We start from the raw sequence: 26,623 nt of genomic DNA, 5'->3' as shown, positions 1-26,623 counted from the left end.
TAATTTCAATCATGGAATGAGTGCAAGTTACACTTGGCTTATCTTACTCAGACTTATAAGAGTTTAGGAAAGTGGTTTTCTTTTTTTCTGATGAAAATTGGGCATTGTATAAGGGAAACTCCTAAAACATGAAAGGATATTTTACAGATTTGTATTTAATGACCAATAAATGAAAGACTTTTTTCAAGATTATGACATTCTTACTTCGTACTTTATTTTGTTTTTTCAATTCTTTTTTGTTGGATCATCAGTGATGAGTCTTTTGTAGAGGAAATATGTGCATTTGGTCTACAAAATTATAAGCCAGGTATCTTTGATGAGATTTTACAGGCCCATACATAGGACCAAGACTTCAATTTTTTGCACTTTTCAGAACATTATCAGACAACTTGTTCCATTAGGTTTAGACCAGCTGAACATATAACTAAAGCTGTTCTTTTTCTCGTTTAAAATTGTTTTACACTTGTCATTTCAAAAATTTTGCAGTTGACTATGCAGTATGGGCTTTGCTCATTGTTAAAGGGTATATATTGACCTATAGTTGTTAACTTCTGTGCCATTTGGCCTCTGGTGGAGAGTTGTCTCATTGGCAATCATACCACATTTTCTATTTTTAAATAAGATTAGTGTTGGCTGGATAAAACTCTGATACAAGATGAGAGGAAAAAAAGTTTACATGTATATCTTTTAATCATGGATTTATCTAAGAAATGAATGTACATGGTTATTAACATGTTGAAATGAAATGATAATAAACAATCAATTGTTATTGTTCCTATGATTGACAGATTCTCATGTGTCCATATGGGAACCAATATCCATTGTTCCTTCATGTTTAGACCAGCTAAACTTATTATTTCAACAAAATACATTTTCTGTTGAAATACAATTGTTTGTACATTTCACAATAATGTTGCAGATTTTGGTTTCATATGTCACCATCCTGTCGTTCTCTTACTGCATCCTAAAATACATAAAAAAATTGATTAGTTTGGATCATAGATGCTCATCATTTTAACAAAATTATGAAATCAATACCGCAGTATGAAACATTAAAAAATTGACCACCTGATATATGTAAAGAAAAAAAAGACACTGTCAAAGATATCTATTAATATAATTTCATACGGTTGAACGTAGTCAATTACGGTAGAGTGAAATTATTTTCTCTTGTCTTTTCATGATGTATACATGTAGGTGTCGTACCTATCGTGTGGTCATTTTCCCGCCAAAACAGGGGTTTTGGTCATTCAGCCTGACAGCGCCAAAGCAAGAGATTCTCATCTAAACACTTGGTAATTTTTAATTTATTCAATAAGTCTCCTTTTTAGTTATTTATAAGATATATAGGATTGATAGGACTGGAGGGTTGTTTTTCTTTTTGGTATTATATTGTGTGAAGTATATAGTTGTGTATACGTGTTTTTAAATGTTCAGGTGTAACATATTTAATAAACATAGCAGCAGCATTGTCCTGTAGCTTCCCACTTTAATTATTAGTTTTGCATTCCTTATACTTATACAGTAAATGGTTTTTCAAAGGCATACATTATCATGGGGTGACGTACATGAGACTAGTATTATGTAGTGAAGTTTTAATACAGAATGAAGGTTGTTACAAGAGAACATGTAGATTTTTTTGGGGTGTATATACTTATTAGAAAATTAACAATACTTCTTTTATACACTACATTCAAATACAAGTACATAATAGAAAATTGAAACACGTAAGAGGCATATTGAAAAATAGAATATGTTGATAATAACATGTTGAAAATCTGGAACATTCCATGTCAACATTGGTCAACAAAGTATATATATGGGATATGGGTCAAATAATCTCTATGAGGTAAGATCTACTATTTTTGTATACAGTTATGCCATAATTGTTCTTGAATCAAGGTAATTCTCTCATATGTGCTACTTCATTTTTATGCGTCAGTTAGTTTGTTTTCTAAAATTGTTGTGCAGTCCAACCATATTAATTGCCATATTATGCATTATATCCTTTCAAATAATTTATTCCTGCCACTTGCCAAAAATGTAAAGTATTCAAAAGTTAAACTGAACAGATCCTGCTTTTTCTTAGAATATGTATACCTGAAAATAGAATTGACTGAAAAGTTGATTTTACTTTGATACGTGTAGCTAGGTTTACTCAATTTGCGACACAAAAATCTATGTAAATTTTAAAGACAAGCTTGAAATAAAATACAGTTATCGATTTAGTTTAGAATAAACTCTTAGCCTTTACCTTGAATCTTTCTTCTAGAAGTGAGAACTCACTAATGAGATCAGTGATGGCATTGGTCAATGCATCCTGAGGACTGTAGTCTGAGGTCGTCTGTACTCTTAACACAAATTTGTGCTCCAATGGATGTGGGTTTTTATATCCAGAAAACAAAACTTGTGGGTCTTTCCATAACTGTCTGTAATAAGTAAAAGAATATTCATTTTTTGTTTTTCAAAATGTGTTGTGCAATGTAAATGTTATAACTTTATTTGGTTAAAGTGCTCATTTGTCCCTCGTTAAAATCATCCACAACTGAAATTCCTTAATTTCAAGTCATGATCATGAGAGGATGTGTGCAGTTTTTTCATTGAAAGGCCAGTTTTCCTCAATTTTCAAAATATTGAAAATGTTTATAAAAGATTCTAGAACACTATTTGTGTGTTCAAATAATCCAAAATCCCCACAAAAAAATAACCAACAGGAAATTTAAGCTTGTCAATAACTGGAAATAAATTTGGTGAATGGGCAGAATCAGGTATTTAATATATATAACAAAGAAATATGACCTTTGAAAGTACAACTTATTCATCAAATCAGAATTAATAAATTATAATGAAATATTTTTGTAGTTAATACATGTACATGTAATATATTAATACATTGTTACGTTTGAACTTGTTGTATTTGATTTTTATATTGAAATCGCATATAAATATGGATTAGGTAAATGATTGAAAAATAATATTTCAACAAAAATTTGGTGTTACAAACAAAAAGTAAAATCACAAAAATACTGAACTCAGAGGAAAATCAATTCGGAAAGTCCATAAACAACATTCTGAAAGTTTTTCACTTATTCATGAAGTACCCAAAATTCTCAGCTTGTCTGGCAATTTGAGTTTTGGAGTAAAATATCACAGATTATACATGATCCAATATGGTAAATGACTTGTGAATGGTATTTTAGTTCATGTTCAGATGAATTCAAGTTATACTCCCCATCTATTCAGTCATGGAGATAATATTGTAGTGTATCTCGAAGGTTACAGATCTAATGTCATTATTCATAAAATGTAAAAACAATATTTAAAAATGATCAATTTTTACAAGTATATCAGTCTTCGACTCTTTTACCATGTTTACTGGTTACACCTGCCTAATATTATGGATGTTTTATTAAACTTACGAACAGATCATGTTTCCTAGTGTGTGATCTTCTTTATTCACTGTAAATATTGCAGCATTTGGTACTTTAGTGTCTTTTTCAATAGTGATTCTGAAATATACATTACATTAAATATAAGTACAAATGTATCTAAATCTATCTTCATTTGATCTTACACCATAAACACATCATGCACATGTCAAAATAAACTTTACATTAATACAAGTACATTTGTACATTGTACATGTATATGAATGTGTCTCTCTTTCTTTAGTCGCCAGCGTAAAATGCCTGCCAAAAACTAATTTCATCTATCAACATGATCAATTTATAACGGAAAAATATATATGGTACATGTAAAATATGGAAAAAAAATGTTAAAAATATTTCTACAAATTGTCATAAAATTGCTTTAAACCTCACATTGGTCAAAGATTTTGAGATAAAAATATATACATGATATAGGCATTCTGTTTTGCAGACTGATAAAAATTATAAAGATCTTTTAAATGAAAATTTTGATGGGCATTTTTTCGATCCAAACAGATGTAAGAATAAACTATGTTACTGTTATCTTTTTGATGAATCTGGGTCCTGTTCGCCCAGGGTCCATTCACCCAGATTTAATTTTTTTCCAAATTGTTGTCTAGTCACAAAATTTAAGTATTTGAACAAAATACAATGAAATATGTTCAAGTTTGTTGAAAAATTTACAGATTATTTATATTTTTGTAATCAATTTATCATTTTCCCTACAATTTGCAGAGTAGAATACTGGAATACAATCATGACAATGTATTTATTGATATTTGTTAACAAAATAATTGTATTCAGTCAATTTCGAATGTAAGCAGTATAACTGAGACTAGTCTCAGAGTATAATAATAAAATCCGTTTATTCAACTTAAATGCCCTGAATATTTTTTTTTTTTTAGTAGGGCCAACAGACTCTTTTGGGCGAAAGGGCTCTATGGACGACCATATTATTTGGGCGAACAGACCGATACCCTTTTTGACACCACTATGAAGTTGCAACTTATATTTGTTATCAGTGTTATAATATAGACAGTTATGCAGTGTACTAATAGAAAAAAAAATCATAGACTTCGTCCCTATTCACAGGTAATTCCTGCCTCATATTAGAAAAAATTTATGGTGCAAACATAAGGGTTTGTTACAATTGCTTCTTTATATACAGAAAAACATCAACATCAAAAATCATTATCGGGGTTCGTATGGACAGACACGTCAAATTGTTTTAAACCCCTGTGCCTGTGGTGCAAACGCAGGAAATTATTTGTCATTTTTGTCCAAGTGTTTTGCATTGAAAAAAATTAATTTAATGGTTTTGAAGGACTTGTTTGTCTTTATCGATAAACTTGTCTCATTATGACAACATTTTTCTCAAACAATTACTTCTTTTCGCCGTCAAACAGAAGGAAAGACTCAAAAGTCGGAGGAGCATTCATTTTTACGTGCTGTTTTCCGACGAATCGGAAATGAAATGTTTGTTCAATATACCGCACTTACTTATAATGTCATTTTGATTGGTCAAAAATAAGATAACGTCTGATAACCAACGAGATGTAAGGGACACCTCTTTCTTTTACAGTCAAGGTAAGATATCAATTAATTGATTTCTTCATGTTATTCATACACAAAACTTCAGTCGATTGTTTCATTACAGCTGCAATACAATTCATTAATTGGTCTAAATATTTAGAGGAGGTTTAAATGCATTTTTGACTGAAGTGGAACTAGGTCAGTTATGATGCCGAAAATAGTTTTAAAAGTGGGAAATATGAATATTTCAACCGCAATTCAAATTCAAATTATTTATCTCGAAAAGTTAGGACAGAGCACTAAAGTAAAAAAAAAAAACCAAGTAAACTGGCTGTATATTATGTCCATGGACAGAGACACAAATGAAAATATTTTTTCCGCATAATGGTATATTTTTCAATATGAAAAACTCTGTCTTCTTTCTCAGTTTCTCTGTGTAAACTTTGTAGTACGCTATGCTACGTTTTTGCAGGAGGATACACATGTTTAGTAAGTTACAATTTATAACAACTTTGCACATCTTTTAAAAATGGTTATGGCATGAATGTTGTACTAAAATTTATAATAGAAAAGAGGTACATTTGAAAAATGTTATTTTTTTGTTAAAACACAACTTCGAATTTCAGTTAAAACTGTAAAATTTTATCAAGTCCCTATTAAGAAAACAATTAATTTTCTTTTATTTCTGATACTTACCGTTTATCGGCTTTCCTTCCTTTTTCATTTTATTCATGTTCACCCGGCATTTGAACTGCTACTCTTAGCTAGTTTTCTCAGTGGATTATTTTCACTTTGTGATTTAAGTCTCTAATATCTTACCGAATTCTTTGTTTTGCGTGCTAAACATATGAATGTATTTCATCCCAATGTCTATACATCAAACATGTGAAGCTCCATTGCCACCGAGTAACGGGCGGGAGTTGTGGCTGACATCGGACACAGGCATTTGTCTCAGAAAAAAACCCTATATGCATTAAGGTATGTAAGAAAAAAAAATCTTAGACAAGTGCCTGTGACATCGGACTACATTTTCGTACCTAAATATCGACGTATCAGTGTTGTGCAAGTAATTTACGAAATTCGATTGGATAAAATTAAATTAAAAATATTTTTTCCTAGATGCATGAAATAAAAATAAAATGATCATTTTCCTACATCAACATGATAAAGCTATATTTCATGATGAGTTGATAGTTTTTTATTTCCAGAAGCAAACCATGCTACTGTAATGCTCATTAAACTGTGTGGACAATTACTCAGTAGGACAAAACAATACACGAATACAACTATAATCACAAGGAATATGAGTATAAGACTTTTCGAAAGTTCTGACCATGCTAAGTACTATGCCCAGTTCAGACCTGACTATCCAGACACAGTGGTCAAGTCAATAGTTAATTATTGTAAATTATCAAATAACGATTTTGATACGGCGATCGACATCGGCTGTGGAACTGGACAAAGTACTTATTCATTGAAGACCTATTTCAAAAACGTGATTGGTGTTGATGTGAGTGAAAAACAAATAGAGCAGGCCAAACTAAAATACCATGACATAAAGTTTACAGTCGGACCGGCAGAAGACTTGTCATTTTTGGAGTCTGGAAGTGTAAACTTGATAACAACAGCACAAGCATTGCACTGGATGAATCATGAAGCATTTTACGAAGAAGTTGACCGAGTTTTACGACCTGGAGGAGTATTGGCGGTATATGGTTATGGGATACCTGTAGAAAACAAAAAGGAGGCACACAACATTGTCTCACATGTAAGATCAAGTATTATACTTATGTTATAAACGTTTTTTGCAATTGTTGAAACACTCTATCACGTTTGGATTACTTTATATTATAAATAACTTCTTTAAAGATCTACATATAATTTTTAAACATATCTTTCACTTCATGCATAGTTGCTACATTGGCCCATACATTACATTATCATTTACTATAGCTAAATAAATATTTGATTGCCATAGATTTTTTAACTTGACATTGAACAAGTACCGTGTCCCTTCTGAACCCGATTTCTACTCCGCGTATTGCAACGCTTTGATTATAATACGTTTTGTACAACAAAAAACATATCATCAGTGCAAGAAAATGATCATAGCCTATAGCTATGACTATGTCCAGACAGACAGCAGAGAAAAAAACCCATGACATATGTACTAAAATCAAGTATTGATGTTTCTTTAAATGCGATCTATAATTTATCATTTTAAGAATAAATGCATGCATTGCCAGCACTTGCATAGTCAAAGAAAGTATTTATACGTCGTGGAATAAATCATGCATCTCCCTTGCCCAAAGGAGATACGTAGTTAACTATTTCCAACATTTTATTTGTCAGCAGTTTTATTCTTACGCCAATTTTTAAATATTCATTTTTCCCAGTTGCAATGCCAAATAACTTATTTAAAAAAAAACCTCCTTCCAAAATGGTCGTCTACTATATTTGATATGACTTAATTTCATACCCGACTGCCATATAATGTGTCAAAGTTGCCTGGGAGGTACGGTTGGATAAATATCTGGTATAGGCTGTGTATACCATCCTTCGTTCAACCAAACATGTGAGGGGTGGTTTAGGAAACGTTGCTGATGACAAATGTTTAATTTTAATAACTATTTACTTTCACAGTTTTACTCTCAAACTCTGTCAGAATATTGGAGCAAAGAAAGGAAGTTTATAGAACAGCACTATCAGTCGTTTCATCTTCCATACGATGGTTGGATTAGGTCTGTGGCAGTAATTGGTTGAATAAATCTATCTTACGCCCCCTTTAACTGTTGACACTTAATAATAATTCATGCACATCACTATAAAAATAAAGAGATGTGGTATATATGATTGACAATGAAACAACTATCCGCCAAAGTTCAAATGAAGTGGATATAAAGAGCTATAGGCAACCGTACGAACTTCAACAATGAGATAAACCAATACCGTATGGTCACTGTTCATTAACCCAAGCCGAAACACAATGTACCTATAGATTCACGGAACACCCAAAATTCACGACTGCATGAATGATGCATATATACGTTTAACAGTTCCTCTCATTGCTTGTATTCGCATTTAGCATTCAAAAAGACTAATTCGAGTGAAATAAATGTATATATGAGAAAATGACCCTATATATACTTTTCGAAATTGACTCATCTGATTCATTAATTGATTGAACATCTACAGCATCGATCAGATAAGAAAACTTATAAGAATATCTGTAAATTCTATATAATCACAGTCTCTGATGGAATTCAGATGCTCATTAGATTAAAATGTTATGTTATATTTTTTATGTATTTTATAGGAATGATGAACTAGAAATAGTTAAGAACTGGTCAGTAGACCAGTATACTGGTTATATTACCTCCTGGTCAGCATGGCAGAAATACTTCAAATCTTATCCCGAATCAAAGGATTTACAGACATTACATGAGCAGTAAGTAATTCAAAGGACACATGATATATATAAGTGAGAGACGATTTCAGATTTGAGAAATCTGTCTCATAAGCCTCGGTCACACCTTACCGGATAGCACGAACGGACGCCTAACGGATGAAAATAAAAGTTGTCCGTTGACAAAATTGTTATCCGTTGGGAGTCCGTTGATGTACTGACCGAATAAAACGGACGCGTAACGAATGCATAACGGACACACACCGATCTATGCAACGTTCGGGAAACGGAAACGTACCGGACAGAACGGTTGTCGAACGTAAGCCAACGGACGAGTAACGCATAAAACGGACACCTGTAACTGAAGCGTACCGGATAAAACGGATGAACAAGATATACGGAAAAATTAAAGGCGACAATATTAATACATCATGTACATGTAAATCGCATAAATATTCAAAATGATTCTGTATAACTGGTTGTGTTTTTTTTCTTCAAAATTCCGCCAAAGGGCAGTGTCTGGCCTGAATAACTTAAGAACTGCTTGATTGTGAAGACGTGTCCTTACTCTAAGATCGATTATGAATAATAAGATCGCATGAACCTTAAGAAATCTGACATACCAATAATTGGCATTTCTGACACGAAATTTCCAATTGGCATTTATCCGTTTCAGATTCGTTCAACATCCCTTTTATCCGTTAAACGTCCGGTAGAAGTCCGTTGATGAATTTATCTGCCAGACCTCCAAAGGATGAATAATGGACATGTAACAGATACAAAACGGAAACGAAACGGACGAGTACCGTACAAAACGAACGGCTACCTAACGTTCAACGGATATTTCATCCGTTGGACGTCCGTTCATAGTTTAGAGTTTTTCAAGTTTTCCACCGGACAGAACGGACGTCGACGAACAAAACGTACGTTAAACGGACATACAACGGATATGGACGGACGTCTAACGGATAAGAACGGACGTCTATAACAGACATGAACGGATGGAAAAAAAGTTATCCGTTAGGTGTCCGTTCGAGCTATCCGTTAAGGTGTGACCGAGGCTTTACCTTTTGGGTTATAAATATATTGTACTTTCTACAAATAACTGAAAAGGAAATGCTAATTGTCGAAAGCCGTATGGTGACCTATAGTTGTTAATATATATGCCACTGATTTGGTTTCTTGAGAAGAGTACGTGGTCTCATTGGCAAGAAACAACATCTTCTTTTTTATATGCATTAAATAATGTTTACGTATACGTCCATGCAGGTCAATTTGTCAGCATTATTTCATTACGCATACAGTTATTTTTATTTATTCAAGTTTATTAAGATATCCAATTTCCTTCTGAAATGCTCTGGTCTACGACAGAAAGTCACTCTGAATTAAGATAAGTGTTTAATTTTTTTATAAATTTCCTGTTGACAAAACTTTTAACTTTTCGAAAAAACATAGGATTTTCTTATCCCAGGAATAGATTACCTTACCGTTTTTGGCACAACTTTGGAGAATTTTGGGTCCTCAATGCTCTTCAACTTTGTACGTGTTTGGCTTTATAACTTTTTTGATCTGAGCGTCACTGATGAGTCTTATTTAGACGATATGCGCGTCTTGCGTATTAAATTATAATCCTGGTACATGTACCTTTGATAACTATTTAACCGGGCAGGTACCACAATTCATTAAGTTTAACTCTAAATCGTATACGTTTAATCCAAGCACGTACCACAATGCATTTAGACTATACAAGTGCAGTCCATTATCTAGTTGAAAATGAATATATTTATTTATGTATGACACCAATATAATTTTATTGCCTGTCCATTATGAAAATTGTATTTTTTGGTTATTTATATCATCTTTTCTATGCGATTTCTATCTACAAAATCTCTACAACTACATAAAAAGCAAATTATAAAATTAAAATAACTTATCTTTCTGACACCAAGTTTATTGTTTTTCTTTCAGATTGTTATCGTTGTATCCAAATGATGAAATAATGACTATAAGATGGCCTATCTTTATGTTACTTGGAACCAAGCCTACCGCGTAGTCAAACATTAATTCCTACTCAAACATTTACAACAAACATGATCAATATATACAGTATATGTTTTAAATAAATGCAGTTAATTTAATTCTATAATCATCATCGAACGCGTTATATAGTTAGTAAAAAATGTCACAAATTTGTTGTACAGTAACCTTGCATTTGATAGTACTATTGTTCGCACTAGACTTACACTTGAAGGGCTTGTGTTGTGTATGTTTAATGAAGCTCTGTTAGTCACTTCACTTAATACTTATACTCTTCTGACTGAACATTTATTTTGATTCTATGTTGTTTTTTTCTGCAAAAATAAGCGAGACACTTGTATGGCTTACAAGTATTCCAAATGCGGATTTACGTCAAGGGCGGTGCATAATGAAGTTAGTGTTATGCAATAAAGGCAACAGTAGTATACCGCTGTTCGATCAATCCGTTAAGCAATCTGTTATGCAACCTGCGTAGACCATAGCTCTACGGAGGACGGCTATAATTTCATCATGGTAGCCGGTTTAGGCCATGTCGCGTTTTTCGGGTTTTTCGCTTTTTTGCTCTTCACATTCTAAGGGGTGAAATGCGAAAATGAGAACTCGCGAAGTCGAAAACGCGACATTGGATTTGATCTCCTTAATCTTCAGTCACATACCGATAGACTTTTCATGTGATAATTGGACCAATTGTAAATGGAGGCAACACTGAGTGGTAAACCGCTGTTATAAATCATAAATCGATCTAGAGATTCTGAAAACAAATCCGAATTACAAACCAAGACCGAGGGAAAAAATGCGAAATCGCAAAATGGCGAAAACGTGAAAACGTATAAGCCGAATCTTTTTCAAGCAAATCAGCTATGAGCAATGATACCAAAAAGGACGTGAAAAATAATAGCCAAATCCATGCATCTTAAGTCGGCTCTGCCTGAAGAAGTTGGAACCTAATTTATAAATTTGTAAACGGACAATTTTGAAAAATATATGTTCTAAATCATGCCAGTTAATACTTAGGTAATGATATCCTCGGTTACTGAAAGTCCACCATCGCTAACAGAGGTATCGACCTAGTGCTATAAAAATATAAAATTCACTGAATCTTCACTAAGTAAAATGTAAAATCACAAAAGTAAGTTAGTTGTATGTGTCGGAAGAAGCGTTTTCCCCGATTTACATTCAAAGGGAACGGTCAAAGTCAAGATAAGACATTCAATGTAAAAGAATTGAAGCAGCTGAAAAGCTAATTTTCACCGGAAATTGAAGATATTTAAAAAAATTGAGATGGTCCCAAAAATGTTTTCTGATAGTAGTGTATCAGAAGTGATAGAAATAATGTGGTCAATGCTACATAAAATAAGATAACATACAACATGTAAAATATTAGTGATGTTCTCATCATCTTCAGGTAAATATATATGTATCCCTCTTATTATAATAGTTCAAGCTAATACCAAGTATTCCCCCTTTTTATGTCATAGCTATTACTAGTATGCGGACCTTGTATGGTAGAAATATGTACATAGGCTACGCCTGCGCAAACAGTATCTTGTCAATTAAAATATATTGAAGGATAAAAGGAGTAATAATTGGCTTATTGTGATAAACTAATTATTATATCCAAATGGATAAGCATCAATGTAAACAAAGACTTTTAGCAGCAGTCGTCTTGCGACATACAAGGAATATATGAGGACAGTCTGCAAAGATTTTAAATTGTTATTTTTAACATTTGTTTAAGGCGTTATTTTGAGCATAATTTATTATGTTTTAACAAATGATAAAATGCTTAACTCTTGTTTAAGGCATATTTTGAGCATAATTTATTATGTTTTAACAAATGATAAAATGCTTAACTTATGTAACCATTTCGAATCATTTGCCAAAAAAATATATTATCTTCATCTTTTACGTATCTTAACTGTTGACTTGAATGCTAGAGGGGCTTATTGTGATGAATGCATATGAGGACAATTTTCTGTCTATTTTTAAACTCAGAAAAGTGAGAAATGTTTTGGTTTGGGTAATTTTTAGTTGTTCGTTTATCAATTTTATTTTATATTTCAATTAATTGTTTATAATCAAGTGACATTGTTAATGTTGACGAAACTTGCGTCTACTTTAGCCTGATTTCTTTGATGATACATTGTAAGTAAAAGATCTAAACCTGTTTTGATGATCTGGTAAAGTATGTTTTAACTACTCGTTTGTAGCATCGTCATGGTTTGAAAATAACAGCAGAGTTTCTTTCCATACAATTAATATAAAATAAATCGTATTGTACCACCGTGTTTTAGCATAACTGTTATATAACAATGATTCAAGTAATTAAGCCAAAAAATCATCATACAACAAATAACCCTTTTCTTTCTCAAATATTTAGAAACTTAAAGCCGGCTTATGAAATCTTGGTGAGTTGGTTTAGAGACAATCAAAATGCTTTACTCGTTATTTATCTTTATTGATGTCAATATATTTACATTATCATGATTTTATTTAATTCTTCAGTAAACTGCATGTATCTTCTTTTACGAAAAGCTTTTTGATTTCACAGAAAACACTAAGACGTATTATTTGTTATCTCAACTGTATGAGGCGCCGTTTTACTATTTAATACTTATTTTCTGATATCAAAAAATGATTTTCTGATATCAAAAATTCTATTTTTTGATATCAGGAATTCGATTTCTTGATATCAAGAAATAAAGCATATTTTCTTATATCAAAAATTCGAATTCCTGATATCAAAAATTCATTTCTTGATATCAGGAAATCGATTTTTTGATATCAGAAATTCGAATTTTTGATATCAGAAAATATAAATTATTTTTTGATATCAAGAAATATATTTTCTGATATCAAAAAATGATTTTGTGATATCAAAAAATCGAATTTCTGATATCAAAAAATCATTTTCTGATATCAGAAAATAAGAAGTAAATGAATAAATGAAGGCTCCCTGTGCGTCAATTAAAGCATTCAAACTCAGCCATGAGCCCAAACATCAGGGAATATGTGAAATAATGTTTCCGGGTATACCAATTATTATGGGGTCTTACTAAAAAGCGCCCGGGGAAAAGAAAAAACGCCCGGGGGGGGGGGGGGGGGAGAAAAAATGCTCCCGGGGAAAATATATAGAAATTGCGTTGGAATGAGACAACTTTGTGTCGATGAAACATTGATTTTTTTTTGCAAATTCGGATAATAGACATTTGTAATAAAGCACAAAAACAAGTATGAATGTTTCAATTTAAACAATAATATATGAATACTATTTCGAAAGACAGATAATAATGGATCACAGCTTATGCTGAAGATTTATACAATGTTAGATATCAAAAGACATGTTTTTCAAAAACGATATCAAAATGATAAATGCCAAAACAACTTAAAATTCACAGATAAATATTAATTTTATAAAGTTAAAAGGGTTGCACATTATTTAAGAACGATAAAAGTGACACGCACATGTATATCAGCATCAGCAAATAAAACAATTATACGTACTATGCATGTTAAAAGCAGGTGTTTGGTAAAAAAAATAATTCTTAGTGACAGGCATGTTGAATCCCTTCCACGATCTTCCAATGTCAATTCAAGTGTGTTTAATAAAATACAAAACTTTGAAAAGTTGTCACCATGTCACTAACGGCCTAATTTATGTTAAAAAAAAATGAACGAAAAACAGATATGTTACACATACACAAACGACAACCACTGAATTACAAGCTCCTGGCTTGGGACAGGCACATACATACAGAATGCGGGTGGTGGTGTTAAATATGTCAGTGGGATCCCAACCCTCCCCTAACCTAGGATAGGGGTGTAACAATACAACATAAGAACGAACTATAAAAATCCGTTGAAAAAGGCTTAGCTCATCAGATGAATACAAGTACAAATACTACACAGAGTGGACGTGGCCGGATACTTCTATATCCAATATACAAAAAGACAATAATATTCAGTTTGCTTTGAATTTACTGATAACAAAATCAATATTAATACCAATAAAAACATAAATTGTTTGTTCTTACAGTATTATATGACAAAACACCAGTGTCCCAGGCCGCCACAATCTTTAAGTGTCTGTCCCACGTAAGAAGCCTGTAAGGATATATAATTGTCGTTGGTTCGTGTCTGTCATATTTGTTTTTCGTATTTTTCTTGTTATAAATTAGGCCGTTAGCTTTCTTAATAAATCTTTTCATATTTTTCATGCCGGGACATTTTATAGCCCACTTTACGGTATGGGGTTTTTCATTTTTAATAGCCGAACGATTGCCTATAATTTCTTATATCCACTTCATTTCATTTGACTTTGGTAGATAGTTGTCTCAAGGGCAATAATACCCGTCTCCTGATTTTTATATGCTAAACAGAACTAATTGACTTACTAAATTCGCAACATCATCAACTGGAAAAAAACCTTAAAAAACGATATTACCAAATACTTGGGCTTAAATTCACAAAAACCTAGTTGAACAATTCTGTTTCAGAGGAAACTAACAATTGCTTATAATAAACTGGAACGTACAATTGCTTTCCAATCAAGAAATACAATTGTTGACTATAAACCTTATAAAAAAAATATGTGAGATACACAATCATACAAAATTTCTTATAACTAATGAATCCAAACTCTGTAATATTCTTTCTTTAAACAAGACCGAAACACTTTACCAAATGTTAGGGCTCATGGGTGAGCTCGGAAGCTTTTATTTATATACAGGGGGCAATCATTGATATTTTTCTTATTTTCTGATATCAAAAAATCATTTCTTGATATCAGGAATTCAAATTTTTGATATCAAAAAATCATTTTCTGATATCAAAAAATGTATTTCTTGATATCAAATAATCGTCAGTATTATTTGATATCAGAAAATCTATTTCTTGATATCAATAAATGGATTTCTTGATATCAAAAAATGATTTTCTGATATCAAAAAATCGAATTATTGATATCAAGAAATAAAGATTATTTTCTGATATCAAGAAATCGAATTTCTGATATCAAAAAATGGATTTCTTGATATCAAAAAATTGAATTCCTGATATCAAGAAATATTTTTTGATATCAATAAATATTTTCTGATATCAGAAATTCAATTTTTTGATATCAGAAATTCTATTTTTTGATATCAAGAAATATTTTTTGATATCAGAAAATAAGGAATAAATAGTAAAACGGCGCCTCATACAACTGACATGTTGTATTCAGTTGAGAAATCACTACAATGAACATTAATGGTTATTTCAAGAAGTATCATACTTTATAATATTTATCTTTAAATACTAATAAAATCTTAATTCTAGTATAACTAACAATATCAGTAGGGAAATTATTACTTTAAACTTTATAAAGAGCAGTTACGATCATGATGATATTCATATAAGTAATATATGTCTGTACGAGAATTGTTGTCGTGCACTTATTTTTGTAACACTTATCAAGTGCTTTTACCTTACAGTCTTTCTGTTATGTAATTATAAGAACTAAAAAATATTAAGGTCACGTCATTGAAGTATTGTATTCCATGGTCACTTCAACATAACATGTCCCATTGAGATCAATGATCTGCTGTATGTCTTAAGACTATACAAATTGTACATTGTGAACGTCCTAACAGCGTCAAAGCACATTATAAGGAGAAGTTCATGATGTAACCTCAATGCAATCCCCCGACTAAGACATATATGTATGTATATATGGACAAGGTATAATTTGCAGTTGTCACTACACACAGGCAGACATATACATATATTTATTTACAGTGATTGTATGCTTCTACAAATAGATTAGCATCCTCCAATTATACTGAAGAGATGAGTAGATGATCATTTCTGTACACTAAAAATAAATACTTCGTGTATTGTATCAGAGATCCTTGTTTTAGTCCTACAAGAAGGTAACACCTCCCGAAACGAAAGCTTATTTTTATAAGCTAGAGGGGATAAGGTCTCTGCGCAATGCTAGGCGGTGTTGTCGTAGAAGTTAGAAAATAAAGTACAGGTTCCGGCGCCGAAGAGAAAGTTACGAATCAAATCTACTCTAACATCGTTAGGTTGATTTTCTAGGCACTTTATATATAGACATATATATGTCTATATAAACGGGTCTATTAAAATTGAAAACTACGTTCAAACCTATGATTGCGTTGGATAAAAACCGCAATTTTTATACGTGTGCATGTAAAACAAATTTCGTTGTAGAAGGGTCTAAAAACAGCACAAACAACATTTTCCAAAAGACCAAAAAAGTGAAAAAGTATATTTAAACAAAACGCATTTATATACATATATGTCTCTGGTTATAAGTATTAAACCATGTGTCAATGGAAACATGTAGTAGATCAACATGTAGGCATTAGACATTAGAAAATATTGTCACATAATGACTTGAGCTGAGTATGTAGTGATGTTTACTACTGATACTTTTCAAAGTACAATACTATAAATGATAAATAGTTTTGGAGTATTTAGTTCATACTTAGTAATATGATTATAAAAAAAACTTATGAGTAAAAGACGCAAATATTGTATTAACGCAGTCAGCAATCAATAAAAAGTCGTTGAAGTCCAATCATGATATCGGATGTCATATCAGAACCAATGTGTAAAAGGGATCAAAACCATAAGCACCACTTTCCCGTAAATATTCAAAGGTTAATGAATCCAAATTAGAAGAACATTAAGTATCTTGTCTTAGGGAGGGATAAATCCTACTTTGTAAAGGATCACTCTTATTCAAACAAAAATGCTCTGAAACTGACATTATCAACAACTTAATTTCTTGATTTACAACATATTTGTTACGTTCGGTAGATGTGTTTTTCAACAGACTGTCGGCATTCCAATGGGAACCAATTGTGCCCCTCTTCTTTCTTTATTATTATAAGGCTGACTTCGTACAAGAACGTCTTAGGAAGAAAGATAAGAAGTTAGCAATAACCTTTAACTTTACTTTTTGCTATATAGATGATGTTCTCTCACTAAATAATTCACAAAATTTGGTGACTGCGTTGAACGCATCGATCACATCGAACTAGAGATAAAGGATACAACAGATACAGTTAAGTCGGCCTCATATCTTGACTTACAACTAGAAATTGACAATAAGGGTCGGTTGAAAACAAAACTTTACGACAAGAGATGATTTCAGCTTTCCAATTGTGAACTTTCCATTTCTGAGTAGCAACATTCCAGCAGCACCTGCATACGGGGTATATATCTCCCAATTGATACGATATTCCGGTGGTTGTATTTCCTTTCATAATTTTCTTGATAGAGGGTTGCTGCACACAAGGAAGCTTTTAAACCAAGAGTTCCAAATGGTGAAGTTAGAATCATTTTTACTGAATTCATCGCGAGTTGGTTGACCGTTCAATTTCACAGATTATATCGGATATGTTCCTTTCGTCGTAACTACAATTCCATTCCATTTCATGAATGTGACCTATCGAATTATACTATTTTTTATAACATGAGCAACATGACGGGTGCCACATGTGGAGCAGGATCTGCTTACCCTTCCGGTGCACCTGAGACCACCCCTAGTTTTTGTGGGGTTCGTGTTGCTTATTTTTTTGGTTTTCTTTGTTGTGTCATGTGTACTATTGTTTGTCTGTTTGTATTTTACATTTTTAGCCATGGCGTTGTCAGTTTATCATGATTCGATTTATGAGTTTGACTGTCCCTCTGGTATCTTTCGTCCCTCTTTTAAAATTATCAATCACAGTTAATTATTTGTCATGGGAATAAACGGAACATAAAGAAATGTAACAAAATAATTATTTCTAGTTTAAGGAATAACAATGTGAATAACTAAAGATAAAAACATTTATTGAATATTGAAAGATGGAATCACGGTGTGATGTTGGAAATCGAATGTTGATTACCAAGTGTTGAATGTTTAAAGTTGGATATTTGAATATTTAATGTCGAATATTAAATGTTGAGTCCAACTTTTGACTGTTATGAAGATTGAAAAAAAAGAAAATTACACGCTATGAATTTCATGCGTCCGAAGCGATTTTCTGGATTTACCATTCATCAGAAACGCCCAAAGCCGAATATTTGAAAGCCTTAGAAGTATAAGAACCTAAACAGACGAAGATCTATGTAACCAAAAAGGACATGCATAAAACAGCCAAATCCATTTACGGTCAGGTTTGCCAGAGGGATTTCAGTGAAACCTTAGCTCCCTACAATTTCGAAGTTCATTAACGGACAATTTTTTAATTGGGTTGTTATAAATTATGTCAGTACCGAATTACTGACTACTAAGCTGATGATACACTTGGGGACGAATAGTCCACCAGTAGAGGTATCGACCAAGTGGTGTAAAATATGAAAACAACACTTTATAAATGTCATGTGACCGAAGCGCTTTTCTGGATTCACCTTCATCAGGAACACTCAAAGTCGAATACTATTTGAAAGCCACGGATGTATAAGAATTTAAACAATTCAAGAGATATATAACCAGAATTGAGACTTGAAAATTATGATTTTGAATATTGAGAAGAAATAAATTTGGCCATGCTTATATTTTTTTTCACACTGAATCAAAACCATTAGAACCACTATCCTTAGACTTGCTACATGTCCCTTCCTAATTATGTTTTTTTTCAATTTTGCCCCTTTAACAATTTTACTGCTATAACTAGGAGAATGCCATTATACTGACACCAGTAGGACAATCCGTAGACTGGCAGTTATCAGTACACATATAAATCAGTAAGAAAGAAATAAAAGAAAGGGAATTGTAGCAAGTTTACACTATCCTGTAAACATGCAAAGGTTCACGAATTCAAATTAGAGGAACATTAAAAATATCAATCACAGTAAAATAATTGTTTTTGGAATAAACGGAACAAAAGGAAATGTAAAATGTAATAACATCTATTTCAAGAAATATGAATGTGAATAACTAAAGATGAAGAAAATAATATTAAATACTAGTATCGAAAGATCGAATGTGTGATGTTGAATGTTGATTATCAAGTGTTGGATGTTTAAAGCTGGATACTAGAATATTGAAAGTTGAATATTAAATGTTGAGTTCGAACTATAAACTACTGCAAAAAATGAAAAACAAAAATGTGTCCAAAGTACACAGATGCCCCACTCGCACTATCATTTTCCATGTTCCATGGGGCGTGAAATTGGGTAAAAATCTAATTTGGCATTACAATTAAAAAAGACTATAGGGAACATGTGTACTAAGTTTTAAATTGATTGGACTTCAATTTCATCAAAAACTACCTTGACCAAAAACTTTAACCCAAAACTCCCACTTTCATTTTCTATGTTCAGTGGACCGTGAAATTGGGGTCAAAAGTCTAATTTGGCATTGAAATTAGAAAGATCAAATCATAAGCAACAAGTGTACTTAGTTTCAAGTTGATTGGATTTCAGCTTCATCAAAAACTATACCTTGACCAAAAACTTTAACCTGAAACGGGACGGACGAACGGAGCAACAGACCAGAAAACATAATGCCCCTCTACTATCGTAGGTGGGGCATAAAAAATTGTAAAAAACACTTTATAAATTTCCTGCATCCGAAGCTCTTTACTGGATTTGCCTTCATCGGAAACTCTCAAAGCCAAATATTTGAAACCCACGGATGTAAAAACCTAACAGTTGAAGAGATATATTACTAAAATGGAGACTACTGAAAATTATGATTTCAAATATTGAGAAGAAATACATTGGGCCATGCTAATGAAAAAAAAATAATGATAAGGTACCGGTACTTTCTGTATCAAACTAACAAATGTAAAAAAAAAATCAATAAAGTATTTGTCTCTTTAAAAAAATAAATAAAATAATGAATGATGAATACTTGACAACCGTAAGTACAATTAAAGAATAAATTGCAACTAGTAAACATCTAAACAATTATTGGTACATGAAAACAGTTGCCAAACGATGCAATTTCATAATATGGTGTATCTTAGATTAATTCTGGTGACAGGTCCATAAGCGGATCCGGGGGGGGGGGGTGGCGGCTGGTGGGCCCGGCCCCCCTTTCGTGGGAAAATTTGGTTTATTATATAGGGAATCACTGAAGCATGACTGGAGTGGGCCCCCCTTAGGTCAGTCAGCCCCTCCCCCCCCCCCCCCTCTTATGAAAAGTTCTGGATCCGCCAGAAAAAAAAAATCAATAAAGTATTTGTCTCTTTAAAAAAATAAATAAAATAATGAATGATGAATACTTGACAACCGTAAGTACAATTAAAGAATAAATTGCAACTAGTAAACATCTAAACAATTATTGGTACATGAAAACAGTTGCCAAACGATGCAATTTCATAATATGGTGTATCTTAGATTAATTCTGGTCCATAGGCGGATCCGGGGGGGGGTCCCGGCCCCCCTTTCGTGGGAAAATTTGGTTTATTATATAGGGAATCACTGAAGCATGACTGGAGTTGGCCCCCCTTAGGTCAGTCAGCGCCCCCCCCCCCCCCTTATGAAAAGTTCTGGATCTGCCACTGTCAGGTCTGTAACGTCAAATCATTATTAAAAGAAAATGACCTTATCTCGAAAGGAACAAAAAATGATATAAATTGATAAAACCACTTCAAGATACAGTAAATATAAAATTCTTGTTACATGTCTTTAGGTTTGATGTGCCGGGATATGCCAAATTCTAGATAACTTGATATGGGCATTGAAGTTTGAAGCTTATAACTTCAATAAACACATACGCACACCAAACTGCAATATATGGTAGACTTTATGTCAAATTATAATTCATCAGTATAGAACATATACATGCGATTAACTTAGGCACATAATCGAGGATAATTCGGTGAAATCAAATATTTAAACAAAGGAAGCTTAAGAATGATCTTAACAGCTGCTACTCAGAATTTATGAAACACCACCGGTATCTGAGCAGATAACGACAAATGAGGGTTATGCCAGAAAAAGTCATGTGCTTTATCTTCATTATTTCATAGTATTTTTTTAATCTATATTTGTTTTTTTTTGTATTTTTAACCTTTATTTATATCGTTTCTGACGTAGCTTGGTATTTATACAATACGCAGCTTTGTTATTGTGCTCTGGTCATTTTATGAAATCTTTTTTGACTGCGTGATATGTCTAAAGAGTGTCTACATGCCATTTTAACATTGTTAATTGTTTTTAAGGTGATTAAGATTATAACACAATGTTGGTTGCTGTTTTTATTTTTACATATCTCTCCTTTGTTATTAACAAATTTCATATACTTTGTCAAAATAATGGAATTTTATGAGACTGTCATACAAGTGAGAAGTTCAACTAACTAAAAACCAGATTTAATCCACCATTTTCTACATATAAGGAAATGACTTCACCAAAAAGTATGTTGTTTTGCATACTTTTGATGTCTTTGCAGTTTGATTTTGGTTCTAGTATTTGTTGATGGATTTTTCGTTTTGAATTTTCCTTGAATATAAAAAAGAGGATGTGGTACCGTATGATTGCCAATGAGACAATATCTGTTATTCATCTTTTTTCTATCTCTTAAGTTTTTCTTGCAAATCACTAAATGAACCATTAGAAGACTTCTTGACCATGGGAAATAATTTCTAGAAGATGAAAAAAAATCATATAAAAATCAAGGAATCTCCCACTGGCAGTTTGTAATAATTTTCCCATAGTGAATTTTTCTTACTGTGTAGCAACACTTAAACAGAACCTACATATCATTTGGTGTTTATATATCCCTGCTTTGATAATTCATGGCTTGCATCACACTTATAATTTTCCTTTCTAGATGGTTGCTTTTATCAAGAAAACTATTGAACCAAGGTTTTCAAATCTTGTAGTTTTGTTGAAACCAGGACGAGCTGCTTTTTTATGAATTTTTACATGCTTTTGTTTTGTAGTATGTATTGTGACAATTGTTTTTAATGGTCATTCTTCCAATGGTGTTTTTTCTGATTTTTTGTTGTGTGGGGGTGGGGCTGTTTATCAAACTTGTTTGTTTACAACCTTGTACTAAAGCAAACTTGAACTTGACTTAAAGGATCAAAAGGTCATTAAAAAATTTGTTATACTAAGTTATATCGAACAATTCATGGTAATTTCTCTGTATTTTGTGCATTTACTACATGCCTTTGCTAACAATTATCTTCTTCTAATAAATATACCTTTGATAACAACTATCTCTTCCTAATAGACTACCCGTGGATTCATCATTAATCCACGATAACTAATTTTCATGGATTCTTTGGTTACATGTAAATCACAAAATTTTAAAGTGTTTACCGAATTACACATTTTTAAAAAGGTTATATGCAGACTTTGACAAAACCAAATATCCACAAAAATTCAAGTTTTCCTTAATCCATGAAAATTGCTTCCCATTATAATAAAAGAATCCACAGTATTCATTTAAATGAAAATTAAAATAAAATAGCTGATGCAACTCATTTTGACATCCTTTTCTTAAACTTGCAAAATATATAAAGATCTCAAGCATTATTATGAGAACACACAGACACTTATTAAAGTTATTTCTACACAAAAATGGATTTGAACATGCCACTAACAATTTGGTGTGTTTGTGTTTTATTTATACTGTAAAAAGATGGACTTTATTACATCCATTGATTGGCTTCAACAAGTTTCCTTTTGTTCATGTCTTTATTCTTAAATTATTTGTTAGTATGAAATGTTTGATGCTTTCATTAATTAATGTGTATATTTTAGTTGTTTTGGAGAAGACGTTATTAAGTTGTAAAACTTGTGTCTAATCCATTTGTCATTTTGAATAATAAAATATGTTTAAACTACCTCATTTTGGTGACCACACCAATTTACTTAAGGAAAGCAAAAGAAACATAAAACAAAATTCGACTTATTTATTCATGAAAGACAACAATTTGAATGAAAGCTTTTTTAATAGTTCCAAACAATTACATATATAAATCATAAACATATCATGTTATCACTCAACAAATAACATTAAAATAAATTGCACTTGCCAAAAACATTATTATAAGTTCACATTATCTAAGTTTTAATGTTTTCTATAATAAATACAACCACTTTTTTCATTGAAACAGGAATGTGATAAAAAGAAACAAAATATATATGTAGCATTTTGAAGATATTGACTTAAAGTCTGCAATTAAAAAAAAAAGAATAGAGGTCTCCCAAGACCAAAAACCTGACAGGTTATAATTACCATCTGAGAAGTAAATAATCTTTCTTTAAAACTTAACATACAGTTGAAAACCCAATTATTTGAGTTGACCAGTTGAAGCTTCTTTCCATGTCATTCAAATAACTTATCCCTATCAATTTGTTTATTCAAATATATTTTTTTTCAAGAGAATTATTCTTTGAACTTGAAAAAAATGATATCATGAGAAAACAATCAGGTGTTTAGCAAATCTCCACATAAAATCTTATACATATGGCAGAAATGAAATAATGTTCTTATATTTCAAATTATCACTCATTAAACTTTTTGTTTCTGATCTAAAACCAATACTACATTTCCTGGAAACTGACATTTATTTCCAACTGCTTCATGTATCCACATAATAAAACAAATAAATCCACATCATATTAATATGTATTTTATAACAGTTAATTAAAAATGTAGTTTTGGTGGATAAGCACTCTTTTGAAATGATATGTATTTCAATTATACATAATGCATCAACAAATACCTGTAATTTAATTGATCATAATTGATCATCACACAGGATTATCTAATTTATAATCATGCCAGTATTCTTTCAATCTGTCATCTTTGTTGGAACAAAACTCACGGAAATCAGCCAACATTTTGTCCTGAAAATGTTCATCCCCTGTGTGCGATGTCCGCCACTTTTTAGACAACATATAATTCCACGACCACAAAAACCCAATTTTATTCCAATGCTGATCATCATGTTGATTTGTTCGGCTTGTTTGACGTGCTATATAATCTTTCCTTAACTGTGATGCTGATTTTTTTTTGTGGCCGTACACAAACGGTGCCTCCTTCATTGTCGGAGAGGTTGTTTGACTGTCCTCTATCAATACAAACATTCCACCGGAGCAGTGTACATATTGTTCCTCATTCTGACTAGGTGAGGACCCAGAGGAGGAGGGATTTGGACTAGGAGGGTATCCTGAGGGTTTAGCCATCACAGAAAAAGGCATGAAGCCATATCTGAAATCAAATATAAAATACATACAAGTTTTGAAAAATTTGATTTTTAATATCCTGTTATTGAACTAACAATGCTGCATTTTACATGTTTTATGTCTTAACCTTCATATGTGTCTTTTAAAAGAGTACATAAATTCAAGATGTTTTAAATCCATGGGCTGTTGGATTTGAGAATATTATAAATCTGTAAGTTGTGGTTTCAAAATGGACAGAGCCATGACTATATGCTCCCAAAATGTACCATTTTTCAACACCTTGCCTACCCTATGGGTAAAGACATCTTGGTACTCGGATAAGGTAGAGCAACCAAAAGAAGTAAAATTAAACACATGATAGATACAATTGGGTGGGAATTTTAACTGTTTTCTGAAGATTTTGTCGTGTATAGAAAGCATAAAACATTAAGTTTCCTCTAAAATTGTACCATTTGTAAGCTTGATTTGACTTCTTTTAGTTTACATGTCTGAGTACCAGGATGTCCTACTAATGAAAGGGTAACCTGTAAAAAATATATACACTCTGGAGTCAAAAGATGGTATTAATACGAAAATGGTCTATTGTTCATAGGGAATAAAGACCGAACATCTGAAATTGTAAGAGTTGAAATTACCTTTTAATAATTGACTGTTGGAAGTGTTTCAACTTTTGTGCCTTTATATCCTGGTCATAGCCTACAAATATAAATACAGAGAAGAGAGTTATAAATTCATGGTTTACAATAATTACTGCAAGGTTCTGAACTAAAAAGAACATTCATTGTTGTAAACTTATTATTTAACCAGTACTTTGATAGATTCTCAAATTTATTAATGTCCTTGAAGATGTCTTGTCTATCCAATAATTTGTTAGTTGTAAACTGATAATCCTTGCATTTAAACTAATGATATGCATACAAGGATTTGTTACTTATCAACCAATATAAAAGACCAAAAGACACATTGCAAAATGCTAATAAAAATTTAAGAGAAAATCATAGTGACTGAAAATATAAAATTATTATATAGTCTTTTAATGAGATGGAGCATAAAAGATACCAAATTTGCACAAATGTATAGAATAATGGCATTTTGCTTTAGAACTTACTTAATATGTACACCTGGTTATCTTATCTTGATTTACAATGATACACAAACCCAACTTGTACATATTTATACAACCGCAATAATTTTTTGTGGTTGTATATTGGTATCACATCGTCGTCAGCGTTGTCCTAAGACGGATGGTTTCCGGATAATAACTTTATTATAAGTAAATAGAAATCAATAAAATTTTAACATAATGTTTATAACCACAAAAGAAAGCTTGGGGTTGATGTTAGGGGTTATGGTCCCATCGGTTTAGGAATTAGGGGCCCAAAACATACATTTATCTAGTTTCAGGACAATTAGATGTGTATAGGTATTTCAATTACTCTGAAATTGTACCACAATGTTCATACCATTAAGTAGAAGGTTGGGATATATTTTATGGGTTATGGGCCAAACAATCTAGGAATTAAGGGCCAAAAACAAGCATTTTTTAAGTTTCAGGGCAATAACTTAGGTTTAACTGTATGGATCTCTCTGACATTGTACCAGAAGGTTCCATACAATGAAGGGAAGACTTGGTGTCAGTTTGGGGTTAATGTCCCTGAAAATTTAGGAATAAGGGGCCAAAAAAGGGCCAAAAAGAAACATTTCTCTAGTTTACAGACAATAACTTGTGTCTAAGTGTATGGATCTCTCTGAAATTATACTACAAGGTTTCTTACTACTAAGGAAAGGCTGGAATTGTGTTTTGGGGTTCTTGCTCCAAGGGGGGTTTCAATAAGAGAGGGGCCAAAAAAGGGGCCCAAATAAGCATTTTTGTAGTTTTCAGTCAATAACTTGTGTCTAAGTGTATGGATCTCTCTGAAATTATACTACAAGGTTTCTTACTACTAAGGAAAGGCTGGAATTGTGTTTTGAGGTTCTTGCTCCAAGGGGGGTTTCCATAAGAGAGGGGCCAAAAAAGGGGCCCAAATAAGCATTTTTGTAGTTTTCAGTCAATAACTTGTGTTTAAGTGTATTA

The 26,623-nt window shown here is 32.1% G+C and overlaps 3 protein-coding genes across 7 annotated transcripts in view; 1 reads left to right on the top strand and 2 right to left on the bottom strand.

The window, feature by feature from the left end:
* Positions 1–671: 671 nt before the first annotated feature.
* LOC143075164 (DNA-directed RNA polymerase II subunit RPB11-like) lies at positions 672–4,907 on the bottom strand. The gene is made up of 4 exons (XM_076250495.1): positions 4,815–4,907; positions 3,420–3,509; positions 2,255–2,429; positions 672–964 (listed from the first exon to the last, which is right to left on the bottom strand). The coding sequence occupies exons 1-4, from the start codon at positions 4,865–4,867 to the stop codon at positions 929–931; spliced, it is 354 nt and encodes a 117-aa protein (XP_076106610.1). The 5' UTR covers positions 4,868–4,907; the 3' UTR covers positions 672–928.
* LOC143075163 (putative methyltransferase DDB_G0268948) lies at positions 4,889–10,496 on the top strand. The gene is made up of 5 exons (XM_076250494.1): positions 4,889–5,015; positions 6,170–6,729; positions 7,605–7,702; positions 8,278–8,409; positions 10,336–10,496. Exons 2-5 carry the CDS (start codon positions 6,190–6,192, stop codon positions 10,418–10,420), a joined length of 855 nt encoding a protein of 284 aa, XP_076106609.1. The 5' UTR covers positions 4,889–5,015; positions 6,170–6,189; the 3' UTR covers positions 10,421–10,496.
* A 12,759-nt stretch (positions 10,497–23,255) lies between these two features.
* Positions 23,256–26,623, bottom strand: part of LOC143075159 (GATOR complex protein Iml1-like) — a 73,517-nt gene continuing 70,149 nt past the window's right edge. For all 5 annotated transcript variants that reach the window (XM_076250486.1, XM_076250488.1, XM_076250487.1 and 2 more), the window contains 2 exons: positions 25,185–25,245; positions 23,256–24,574 (listed from right to left, as the gene is read on the bottom strand). In XM_076250486.1, coding sequence (XP_076106601.1) covers positions 24,115–24,574; positions 25,185–25,245 — 521 coding nt within the window. In that variant the 3' untranslated portion in view covers positions 23,256–24,114. The remainder of the gene's footprint in view (positions 24,575–25,184; positions 25,246–26,623) is intronic.

The sequence above is a fragment of the Mytilus galloprovincialis genome, chromosome 5 (genome assembly GCF_965363235.1).
Source record: "Mytilus galloprovincialis chromosome 5, xbMytGall1.hap1.1, whole genome shotgun sequence".
Lineage (NCBI taxonomy): Eukaryota > Metazoa > Mollusca > Bivalvia > Mytilida > Mytilidae > Mytilus > Mytilus galloprovincialis.
The sequence above is the reverse complement of the archived record's forward strand: the minus strand, read 5'-3'. Positions and strand labels throughout refer to the sequence as shown.

What these genes read in the sequence shown, in the direction of transcription:
- LOC143075164 (XM_076250495.1), bottom strand. Translation starts at nt 4,867, where the DNA reads ATGAATGCTCCTCCGACTTTTGAGTCTTTCCTTCTGTTTGACGGCGAA. An exon ending in CTAGGAAACATGATCTGTTC is followed by an intron (nt 2,430 to 3,419) that starts GTAAGTTTAATA and finishes TACTTATTACAG; the next exon opens with ACAGTTATGGAAAGACCCAC. An exon ending in TTCTAGAAGAAAGATTCAAG is followed by an intron (nt 965 to 2,254) that starts GTAAAGGCTAAG and finishes TATGTATTTTAG; the next exon opens with GATGCAGTAAGAGAACGACA.
- LOC143075163 (XM_076250494.1), top strand. Translation starts at nt 6,190, where the DNA reads ATGCTCATTAAACTGTGTGGACAATTACTCAGTAGGACAAAACAATAC. An exon ending in CCATACGATGGTTGGATTAG is followed by an intron (nt 7,703 to 8,277) that starts GTCTGTGGCAGT and finishes TGTATTTTATAG; the next exon opens with GAATGATGAACTAGAAATAG. An exon ending in TTACAGACATTACATGAGCA is followed by an intron (nt 8,410 to 10,335) that starts GTAAGTAATTCA and finishes TTTTTCTTTCAG; the next exon opens with ATTGTTATCGTTGTATCCAA.